General features: G+C 36.9%; 1 protein-coding gene across 5 annotated transcripts in view; it reads left to right on the top strand.

Moving 5' to 3' along the window:
• NETO2 (neuropilin and tolloid like 2) overlaps positions 1-12,239 on the top strand; it is a 92,893-nt gene that overhangs the window by 47,167 nt on the left and 33,487 nt on the right. For 4 of the 5 annotated variants that reach the window (XR_009400763.1, XR_009400762.1, XM_059382058.1 and 1 more), the window contains exon 8: positions 10,973-11,086. The exons of the other annotated variant lie outside the window; for it this stretch is intronic. Coding sequence is in view for 2 of the 4 variants with exons in the window: in XM_059382058.1 (XP_059238041.1) it covers positions 10,973-11,086 (114 nt within the window). In the remaining 2 variants the exon portion in view is untranslated. The remainder of the gene's footprint in view (positions 1-10,972; positions 11,087-12,239) is intronic. 5 annotated transcript variants of the gene reach the window in all.

The raw sequence follows: 12,239 nt of genomic DNA, 5'->3' as shown, positions 1-12,239 counted from the left end.
TCCTAGTTAGAGAGCTATTCAAATTTTCTGTTTAGTTTCATTCAGTTTGGGTAGAATGTATGTTTCTAGGAGTTTGTCTGTTGGTGCAGAATTGTTTTTAAGATTCTCTTTTAATCCCTTTCATAGTGTAACATCTACAATATTGTCGCCACTTGAGTTTCTGATTTTAGTAATTTGAATCTTCATCTGTTTCTCTTTTTACTTTAGTCATTGTAACTAAAGTTTTGCCAGTTTTGTTCTCTTCAAAGAACCTTTTTTTTCTTTTCTCTAATTTTTCCATTTTCTATTTCTCTTCTCTATAATTTTAGCATTTCTGACAAAGGCACAGAACTCCAAGTTTACTTTTTCCTTTTTTCCTCATCCTTTAAGGTTAAGTTACTGATTTGAGATCTTTCTTCTTTTTTAATGTAGCATTTATAGGTATAAATCTCCTTCTTGCGCTGTTTTCACTGCATCTCATAAAGTTTTGCTGTGTTGTGTCTTCATTTTCATTTATCTCAAGGTATTCTTTAATTTCCCTTCTGATTTCTTCTTTGACCAGTTAGTGGGTTAAGAGTGTATAATTTAATTTCCACATCTTTATGAATTTTCCAGTTTTCATTCTGTTATTGATTTCTAGTTTTATTTTTTTTATTTTTTTTTTTTAAAGATTTTTTATTTTATTTATTTGACAGAGAGAAATCACAAGTAGTCGGAGAGGCAGGCAGAGAGAGAGAGGGAAGCAGGCTCCCTGCTGAGCAGAGAGCCCGATGCGGGACTCGATCCCAGGACCCTGAGATCCTGACCTGAGCTGAAGGCAGCGGCTTAACCCACTGAGCCACCCAGGCGCCCGATTTCTAGTTTTATTTTAGTGTGATTGGAAAAGATACTTTGTATGATGTCAGTCTTTTAAGATTTTTGTGTGTATGTGGTGTAACATATGGTCCATCCTGGAGAAAGTTCCATATATGCTTGAAAAAAATGTGTATTTTGCTGTTGCTGGATGGAACTTTCTGTATATATCTATTAGGTCTATTTGGTTTATAGTGTTATTCTTTATTTGCTTATTAATCTGTGTAATTGTTCTACTCATTATTGAAAGTGGGATAGTGAACTCTCCAACCATTATTGTAGAATACCTAATTGTGCCTTGAATTCTGATAGTGTTTGCTTCTTATATTTTAGGAGTCTGACTTTTGGTTTATATTTTTTTATAATTGTTGTATCTTCTTAATGACCCCTTTTACCAATATAGTGTCCCTCTTTGTCACTTGCAACAGTTTTGATTTGAAGTCTATTTTTTGTTAATATTTGTATGGCCAGTCCAGCTATCTTTTGGTAACTATTTGCATGGAATATCTTTCTCCTTTTTTTCACTTTCAGTCAATTTATATTTTTAGATCTAAAGTGAGCCTTTTGTAGAACAGTGTATAGTGGGATCCTCTGGGGGTTTTTAAAATTATCTATTCTGCCAATCTCTGCTTTTTGAATGGAGGGTTTGACTCATTTACCTTTATAGTGATTACTGAGATGGAAGGACTTCTTCCCTTTTGCTGTTAGTTTTCTAAATGTCTTAAAGCTTTTTGTCCCTTGTTTTCTTCATCACAACCTTCTTTTGTGGTTAGATTTTTTTTGTGGCAACATATTGGAATTTCCTTTTGTGTATATTCTTTAGATTTTGTGTGTGTGTGTGTGGTTACGTGTTTGTCTTTCTATGAGTTGGTTACGTCTTTAAAAGTCATGTTTACTATTTTGTGAGCATGTGAGAACCTTTTTATATTGAAGAATGGGGTAACTCATGTATAGACACTGACCCAGCTTAAAAGTGGAAAATGTCCGAGGACAGATTTTAGGATTCTTTCCTTTAACTCCTGATAATTCACGTGAACAAATCCCAGGAAAAATTGGTTCTATTGCCTTTCTATCTCCTATAAAAATCCAAGTGACTTGTCTATACTTCCTAGTAATTATTTTGTTGATTTTGCTTATTATAAATACAAATCCTATTAATTAGCTTTGATATTTTTTGAAAAACTGCTTTCAAAAATACCATCATGTGTTTGGCTAGGTTTTGACTGGCTTGGTTTAACTTTAATCTATATTTGGATAGTGCTGATTAAGCCCTCTGACTAGTCCCTTTCCTCACGGTCACCTCTGTATGAAAAAAATTACCATTTAAAGACTTATCCACACTGCCCCAGTATAGGTGACTGTGTATGTTCATGCCACGTATATTTTAAAAATAAGTGTATATCTTCTGTATTGTTCTCATAAGAGAAAGAGATATAATTTTAAGATATTATATTATTATTATTATTCCATGGATTCTTTGTTAAGATTATGATTGTATGTGACCTACATAAGCTTTATCATAACTGAACTCTTCCATCTATAATTTAAAAGACTTGATGAATTGCCGGATGGCTAGTTGGGTTATGAAGCCAATTTAGCCAATCAGCCTTCCTACTTGCCTTCCATTCATTTATTTAACATTTATCGTATGAAATACTGTGTTTGCTATGAAGATACGAAAATGAATGAAACAGTCCCTGCTCTAAAGGATGGTCTTTCAAGTGAGGTAACATACATGCAAATGGGGCAGTTGCAGGAATAACAATAACAAACACTGTTTGAGACAGAAAATGAAGTGCTTCCTGATTAAATATCTAGGTTACTTCTAGTAGACAGCATCAATTATGGAGCAAGTAGTCCTTGAAAGGAGGGCCTTTGAGTTTATTTATCCTTGAGGGCAGGTAGATTTTAGAAGGTAGAAATGTTGAATAACTGAGGTTGTTATTCCAAACAGGCTATGGAATGAACAAAACACATACAGCCCAGGCTTATTTGATCAGAAGAAGTGGTAGAAGAGAGAAGAGAGGAAAAATATGTCAAGAGAGGTAGACCAAAACCAAAGTTAGATGGCCTTTAAATTAAAGGCTAAAATTGGAGTTCCTATCACAGGCATTGGGGAATTTTGACATAATCAGAACCTTGTTTCAACTGGAGTGTGGAGGCTATGGAGAAGGGAGGCTAACTTCCATAGTCAGGGGCCTAGACGAAGATGGTCTGAACTAGAGCAGAGACGGAGGGAGAGTTGTGGAAATAGAAGCAACAAGGATTTGGTGACTGACCAGACTGAAAAGTAACAGAATGAGTCAAAGATACCTACAGTTTCGGTCTGACTGACTTGGAAATAAAAATTGGAGAGATAAGTGGAATAAGTATTGAGTTATTTTGGACTTAGTGAGTTTCTCAAGTAGCTGGAAATGTCAAGAGCGCAGCAGTGATATTTACCAGGAGCAAACTGTGTTGCTGCCTCTTGTTGCCCTATGGATGCATATAAGCTATTTCCAAAAAAATTTTTATCAACTTTTCACACTTGAAAAAAACTGCTATGTAAAGGCTGCTTCACTTCTTCAAATAACTACAAAGCAGTGCTTCATACAAAGATATAGTTTCAGTTAGCAAGAAAGCCTTTCAGCCGTTTCCCTTTCTCCTCAGTTTATTTATTCCCAGCATCGTGTACCTGCGCTTTCCAGTCGTGTCCAGCAGCCCCATGTGGCTGTTGAACACTCATAATGTGGCCCATCTAAATTGAAATGTGCTATATTTATAAAGATAAGTCTTGGATTTCAATGACTTGGCAGGAAATAATGTAAAATACCTCATGAATATTTTATATGTGTTAAATGAGAGTGTTTTGGGGATTGTTTCAGGGCTCCCCAACACCACCCACATGTTAGGTGATTTGCTAGAAAGACTCACAGGACTCTGCATGTATTTGAATAGTTACAGCTGAGATTTCTGACAGTAAAGGATATGTGACCAACAAATGGGAGTTACTGTCCGAGTCCTGTCAGAGAAGTCCTCACAGCGTTCCTCAATGCTCGCTCCCTCGTATGAAGGACACACTGAGCATGTGTTTCTCCAGCAACAAAAAATGCAGTAACATAGACAGTGTCTATGAGACAATGTCCAGAGAAGCCCATTCGAGCTCAGCACCCAAGGTTTTTACTAGGAACTGGTCTCACAGACACTTCCTGCGTTGCCTGTACCAAAATTGTGGACTCACAGAAGGAAAGAAGGTATTCGGCATAAATGACATTGTTCACACAAACTCTAGGCACCATGAACCTTATCAGTCAGAACTAAGGGCCAACCTTGCACACAGACCCTTCTGAAGGTAGTGACCTCAGTCCCGCTGTAGTAACTCTTTTCTGCACAGATATATTGGGTTAAATAAGCTATTAGTAAAATTCATTCCACCTGTTTCTTTTTAAAGATCTTTATAATGTGGCTACTTGGTCACATTTTGGCTCGCATTGTATTTATTTTGGGCATCACTGATACAAATCTTAAAAGCAAAATTCTTCTCTAATGTGTTTTAGTTAAGGTATTTCTCTATAGACACTAATGATTTCTCCATCAGCACAGATCTGATAAGTAAATACGTGGAAAGTCTCCCTCAAGTTATATCTTCACAATAATCACTAAATATAAGACTTAGCTCCATATCCTAAATTTAGCTTTATTATCCATGAAGAACAGGAAAACTATCCCTCCAAAAATCAAAAAGTCATGTATATGATCAAATAAAGGACTTTGTAAGTTTTTATAAAACAAAAGTCCCAGTTTGGAAATCTCCTTTTAATAAGCACCTTAGAGAGCTCCAAATAGTACATTTTTATGTGCTCATCATTGATTCAAAGTGTTGAACTCTTTTGTTTTTCTCTAAGCTATTAATGATGTGTAATTGTTATGAATCCATTCATGAAAACAATCAATATTTTAGAAAAGGTTTATATGGATGGACTAATTCTACCCATTATAGATTATAGATATGACTAAAATAATATAACTTGGCTAAAACGAATGATACAGAACAGTACTTCCCAAGCACTGAATACTAATATATATCTCACCCTTCAAGACAGGATATGGTTTTAGGAAAATAATTTCTAGGACTACAACTGTGAAAGCAGCAGAAGTTATTTTTGTTAGAATAAATCCATAATGGGATTCTCAGTGACATACTGCCTGTGGCGGTCCTGCAGGCCTCGTTGAGGGACAGACCATCTCTCAGCACCATTGCCACATCTCATGAGAAAGGGAGGGGGACTGAAAGCCTAAACCTTCTTCTTTCTCACACCATGACCCAGTAGAAAGTCCTCAGGCTATAAGTAGAAAAGAGTTTATAACTGGCACTATTTTTGCAAGTCTCTTTGTCCCTTACTTAAAATTCCAGTAATTCAACCATTTTTTATAGTTCTTAGTTGAAGTATGTCATTAGCATCCCATGTCAGTAACTGATACTTCAATTCTCTTTTTAAACAGCTCTGCTTGTCCACTGAAAATCCATAGAGCGTAACACATCTATAATTATGAGTATAATACATTTCTACAAAACAGTATCTGACGATGTCAGCGCTGCTTTCTAATTGCTTTAAATAATGTGAGAAGCAGTTGTAAAGAACTCTTTAATAAAAACTGAGGGTGTTTTCAACTCACTGTTCAATCAATGAGAAACACTGACCAGAAAACCTTTGTTCCCCCCTTTTGAGGATTATAAAGAGACTTCAAAATATTCTGTGTCACACAATGTTCTATGGATAAACTTTAAGACCTAATGATAGTTTGATTCAAAATCAGAATACCTAGAAGCCACAGTGCTGCTTATAACCTCACTCAGCCCATCTTGAAAATAGCTTTTGTTCCATATCTCTTTGTTTGTGAACTGGATAAGACTAGTAAAATTAGAGAGGTCAGTAGGTAATATGATATAGTATGAAAAAGAGTTGTGGTATGACATATAAACAAAACAGAAAACCCCAGTTTTTAGAAGTATCCAAAACTACTGTGTGTTCTCTAGGCCACTGGTTATGTTAAAGTGCACACCTGAGTGTAATATAATTTTATGATCTATGGGACAGAGCTGAGGTAGTTACACTAGCTGATTGTGTACTGAAATAAAATACCAACATACCTTGTCCTTGGCTTTTCTGTCCTCAACCTAATGGCTTATTTACATAACTGGTATCTTTTGTCCTTAACGATAAGCTTTGAAACCATCAAGCATTTCTTTTCTTTTCTTTTTTTTTTAAGATTTTATTTATTTATTTGACAGATAGAGATCATAAGTAGGCAGAGAGGCAGGAAGAGAGAGAGGAGGAAACAGGCTCCCTGCTGAGAAGAGAGCCCGATGCAGGGCTCTATCCCAGGACCCTGGGATCATGACCTGAGCCAAAGTGAGAGGCCTCAACTCACTGAGCCACCCAGGTGCCCCTAAGCATTTCTTAAAGAATCATGAAATACTTAATGGTTAAATAATACCATTTGGTGGATTCAGTCTCTGAGTAAATTACTGGTTATATACATGATTCTTCTGAGAATAGAAGTATCAACATGATTGAGAATAGAAGTATCAACATGATTGAGACCACTAATTTCTGTCTCATCGATTTTATTTTTGTTTTTAAGATTTTATTATTTGATAATCTCAAAAAATCAAACTGAGGGTTGCCGGGGGGAGGGAGGTAGGAAAAGTGTAGTGGGGTTATGGACATTGGGAAAGGTATGTGCTACGAAGTGTGTAAACCTGACAATTCACAGACCTGTACCCTGGGGCTAATAATACATTATATGTTAATAAAAAAATAAAAAATAAAAATTAAATGAATAAAAAATCAAATCAAATAAATATGTATTATTAACAACAAAAAAAATATTTTATTATTTGAGGGGCACCTGAGTGGCTCAGTGGGTTAGGCCTCTACTTTCAGCTCAGGTCACAATCTCGGGGCCCGGGATCAAGCCCAACATCAGGCTCTCTGCTCAGTGGGGAGCCTGCTTCCCCCTCTCTCTCTGCCTGCTGCTCTGCCTACTTGTGATCTCTCTCTGTCAAATGAGTAAATAAAATCTTTTTTTTTAAGTCTTTTTTTTTTTTTTTTTTTTTTTTTTTAAGATTTTCTTATTTGAGAGACAGAGAACACGAATGGTGGGGAGGGGCAAAGGGAGAGGGTGAAGTAGACTGCCCACTAAGCAGGGACCTTCCCCCGCAACACGGGGCTTGATCAAGACCTGAGCTGAAGGCAGACACTTAACTGACTGAGCCACCCACGTGCCCCAGTCTCATTGATTTGAGAACCAGAAGTCTGAAATACCCGGTAGTCCAGCCCACTCATTTAAAAAGAGGAAGCAGAGACCCAGGGAGTCAGTTAAAATTTTAAGTTAGACAGGTTAACTAATAACAGAAACAATTTTTATTAATTACTAGTCCATCATTATCTCTTCTCTCTGTTTCATAGCACTATTTCCCAAACTCACAGTTCTTAGCTATTTTATTTTAAATTCTTGAGTCATTAGAGCCACCTAGGGGTTATTATACTTGAACAGGAGTGGGTAAGTACCCAGCAAATAAGAAAGTCTAAAAGTTTTTTTACAAAGAGTATTTAATTGTATATGGATAAAACTCGTGCTGAAACTCAATGTAGTTTATAATGGGGAAGGAGAAGGGTTTCACCAATCCTGGCTCATAGTAGTTAATCATCAATGATTAGCCTGCTGAACTAGAACTTGGGTGACTTTTACCTTTTGGGGATTCTGCCTTAGAGAGAGATTATATATTTGCCCTCTAATCTCAAAGCAATTTTGGGTGTTATTTTTTGTTTTACTTGAAGAATAACTGACATTCATCCAATATGGTATTAGTTTCAGTGATTTGATATTTACATACATTATGAAATGATCACCACAATAAGTCTAGGTTTCATCTGTCACTATACAAAGTTGTTACAATATTATCGACTATATTCCCTGTGCTGTACATCACATCCCTGTGACTTACGTATATTATAACTGAAAGACTGTGCCTCTTAGGCCCCTTGCCCTACTTTGTCCTGTCTCCCCATCCCCTTCCCTCTGGCAACCATTAGTTCTCTAGATCTATGTGTCTTTCTGTTTTGTTGGTGAATTTGTTTGTTTTAGAATCCACATATAAGTGAAATCATATGTATTTGTCTTTCTCTAACTAATTTCACTTAGCATACCCTTTCAGTCTATCCATGTTGTCACAAATGGCAAGATCTCACTCTTTTATGGCTCAGTAATACTCCAGTTTTTGTTTTGTAGAAACATTTTCATTTTTATTAACATAACGTTTTAGTTGTCTCAGTGGTACAGGTCTGTGATTCATCAGTCTTACACAATTCACAGCATTTGTCATAGCACATACCCTCCCCAATGTCCATCACCCAGCCACCCCATTCCCCCAGCCCCCTCCACTTTAGTAACACTGTTTCCTGAGATTAAGAGTCTCTTATAGTTTGTCTCTCTCTGGTTTTGTCTTGTTTCATTTTTCCCTCCTTTCCCCTGTGATCCTCTGTCTCGTTTCTCAAATTCCTCATATCACTGAGATCATACGAAAATTGTCTTTCTCTGATTGACTCATTTCGCTTAGCATAATACCCTCTAGTTCCATCCATTACTCCAATTTATATATGTATTGCATCTTTTTTTTTTTTTTTAAGATTTTATTTATTTATTTATTTGGCAGAGAGGCAGGCAAAGAAAGAGGAGGAAGCAGGCTCCCTGATGAGCAGAGAGCCTGATGCGGGGCTCGATCCCAGGACCCTGGGATCATGACCTGAGCCAAAGGCAGAGGCTTTAACCTACTGAGCCACCCAGGCACCCCTATGTAGTACATCTTTATTCATTCATCCATTTATGGACACTGAGGTTTCTGCCGTATCTTGACTATTGTTAATGATGTTGCGGTGAACATAGGGGTGTCTATATCTTTTTGAATTAGGGTTTTCATTTTCTTTGGATAAATATCCAAGAGTGGAATGGCTGGATTATATAGTAATTCTATTTTTAATTTTTAACTTTTTGAGGAACCTCAAAACCTCCATACTGTTTCCCACAGTAGCTGCACCAGTTTGCATTCCCACCAACAGTGCACAAGGGGTCCCATTTTTCCACATCTCCACTGACACTTATTTCTTGTCCTTTTGATAATATTCCTGTGGTCTCAATAAATACCTATTTTTCCAGCCCATCTTCAGAGCCAAATTGAGAAATACCAGATTTCTGGTAAAATCTGGTAAAATCAAGCAGGTGGATACCAAACAGTCTTGTTTGTTTGTTTATGTTTGCCAAACTGTTGGTTTTATTACTGGTGATGCAATTGGACAATGTGTATTGTGTTGTATTCCAAAACTTCCTGTGTTTGTAACCTAAAGAGAAAGCCTTCTCTTTAGAGGGGAAAGAAATACTAAATTCACTGTTTTGATAAGGTTCATTGTACATTTGTTTTTTAAAAAGATAATATTTAGGGGAGGAAATCCAGTTATTATTAGTCCTATAAAATTTTATGTATTTCTTTTCATCTTGAAAATAAGCTTTTAAAAAAAATATAAAAATATTTGAGGTCTATCAGTATAATAGAGAGTGGTGTTCAGTTTTCTTTCTTTGATGAGATACCTATCATAAATGTAGAATTTTTTAGACAGGAAATGCATTTTGCTTTATTATATTTCTGGAAGTCACAACGATTAGTTGATTTTTACGGGCTTCTGTGAATGTGAGAGAAAAGCCATCATGCCTCCTGGCTTTCAGATTCTTGTGTATATGTCTTTATACTGAAAAACACACTATTACTATGTTGGTACTTTTGTCTCCAGTCCAGGACTTTATTTCTTAATAGAAGTAAACACACCGAGTCATAATGTAGTGTAACAAATGTTTACATATACAGGAGAAGTGTTAAATAGAAGCACATCTTAGAGTATGACAGGAACACAGGAGTCACACTAGGTACCTAGGAGAATTGAGGGAATCTTCACAGAGAGGGCTGCATTTTCAGTGTTCTTGAAAGATGAGCAGGTAGTCACCAGGAAGGAAGGAGGAGACATTTCAGGCTGAAGAACAGAACAGTTTACATAAAACACGAAGTTACATGGTATATAGTCCATATATCTTTATCATTTTAAAAAATTTAACTTACAAATTCCAAGGAGTGATTTTTTTTTTTCTGGTAAAATCTACGTAACATAAAATTTGCTGTTGTAACCATTTACATAAAATTTGCCCTTGTAACCATTTTTAAGTGCGTAGTTGAGTGGCACTAGGTACATTCATATCTTTGTGCACCCATCAGCACTGTCCATTTCCGGAAATTTTTGAGCATCCCCGGCTGAAACTGTCCCATCCAACGCCCCATTCCCCTCTCCTGGGGCCTGGTAGCTGATGTTCTCTCTTCCTTTCAATGAACTAACACGCTGGGTACCTCCTATACCTGGACTCATACATAATTTGTTCTTTTGTGTCTGGCTTCTTTCAAGCATGTTGTCTCCAAGATTCATCCATGTTGTAGCATTTGTCAGAATTTTCTTCTGAATTTTAACCCTGAATAATAGTCCATTACTTATGTGTGTACCTCACTGTGGTTACCCATTCACCCATCAACAGACATTTATTTAGGTTGTTTCCGCCTTTTGGTGGAATAATGCTGCTGTAGGCTTTGTGACTAATGCTGCTGCGATCACTGGTGTACTCTGTGTTCGAGCCCCTGCTTTCCAGTGTTTGGGGTATGCACCTGGGCGTGGAATTGCTGGAGCAGACAGTAATGGGTGGGAATTTGGGGGAAACCCCATCCTGTTCACCACAACAGCTGTACTGTTTCACATTTCCCCCAGCAGTGCACCAAGGGTTCCAGAGTCTCCACATCCTCACCAACATTTTCTTTTAACATTTTGAAAAAATTTTCCAGGCTGTATGCTAGTTCCGTAAGCACCATGGCAAATGTATTCATACTCTCATTACGCTAAAAATGACGTTTGGCACCCAGCTGGAGTAAAAAGTGTTTACCTCAGACCATCTCAGAGAGTACTGGCCCTTGTCTTACTGTGTCTCTAGTACAGAGGGTACTCATGGAAGGAGGAAGGGTCAGTAAACCAGGATGAGTTCTTAGCAACAAACTTCTTCTTTCCTGCAGCTCCCTGCACAGGTAGCACTTTCTTCTGCCACAGCAACATGTGCATCAATAATTCTTTAGTCTGTAACGGTGTTCAGAACTGTGCATACCCTTGGGATGAAAATCACTGTAAAGGTGAGTGCGCTGGCAAAGGCCAACCTTTTTGAGAGAAAAGTGGCCATTGCCCTTCATTAAGAAACACTTAAAATGTTCTCTATAACTGTGCTTAGCATAGCTGCTTTGGCCCAAATGGAAACATAGAATATAACTGTTCCTTTAAATAGATCATGCATCTCTGGTATGTGGTAAAAGCAAAGAAAAAATATTTATTCTCAATGAAAGTATTCTTTTTTTTATGTACTATGTTTTTTATCTGAAGTTGTTCAAAAATCTGTCACGGTATTTCATGCGTTATTTTAGTCATTCGTATTGTAAAGATACCTTATTCTCAGAATAATTTAGAAAGTGACCTAATATTTTTAAAATTATACAGTAATACTATTTAAAAATACTGATGGATTCAGTCTTAAAAAGCAGTAAAAGCAGGCTAGTAAGAACTGCTTTTTCATTTTATAAAATTTTCTATGCTATATTTCTAGTGTATATCTAAGGTGACTTGTGGTAATAACTGAATATCTACAGGCATTGTCAAATCACTGTCTCAGTCTTAAAGTTTACCTGCCTTCTATCCTCCAAGAGTTCAGTGAATATCTTACTATGAGAATTTAGTGTGATCTGATATGGCTTCTTAAGTACTTGACTTGAAGTATTTTCAGATAATCATTCAAAGGTTGGATCTTGATGATATACCTCAATGGGTTAGCTTGGTCACTTTAGTCCTGTCTTGCTGATGGTCATCAGTAGAAATACTGTGGGGGAAAAAAAAGAAAGGAATACTGTGGATATACTTCAATGTGGCAGTTGGCCAGACACCACAGAGCAGAAAGCTGACCTGACCTGATAGAATAAGAGTATTTCTTTGGGCATTTCCTCTATATTCATGTTTTTATTTTTCTATTTTATTTTTTTAAGATTTTATTTATGTATTTGAGAGAGCACAAGTGAGGGGAGAGACAGAGGGAGAGGGAGAAACAGACTCCCTACTGAGCAGGGAATGCGATTCGGGGCTCGATCCCAGGACCTGGAGATCATGACCTGAGCTGAAGTCAGATGCTTGACCAGCTGAGCCACCTAGGAGCCCCTAGATTCATGTTTTTAATTTGATTTGCAAATTGTATGCCTTTTTCTTTTATGTAATCTATCCGACTATATTGTTGGTTCGTTTAAC

The sequence above is a fragment of the Mustela nigripes genome, chromosome 17 (assembly GCF_022355385.1).
Source record: "Mustela nigripes isolate SB6536 chromosome 17, MUSNIG.SB6536, whole genome shotgun sequence".
NCBI lineage: Eukaryota > Metazoa > Chordata > Mammalia > Carnivora > Mustelidae > Mustela > Mustela nigripes.
The sequence above is the reverse complement of the archived record's forward strand: the minus strand, read 5'-3'. Positions and strand labels throughout refer to the sequence as shown.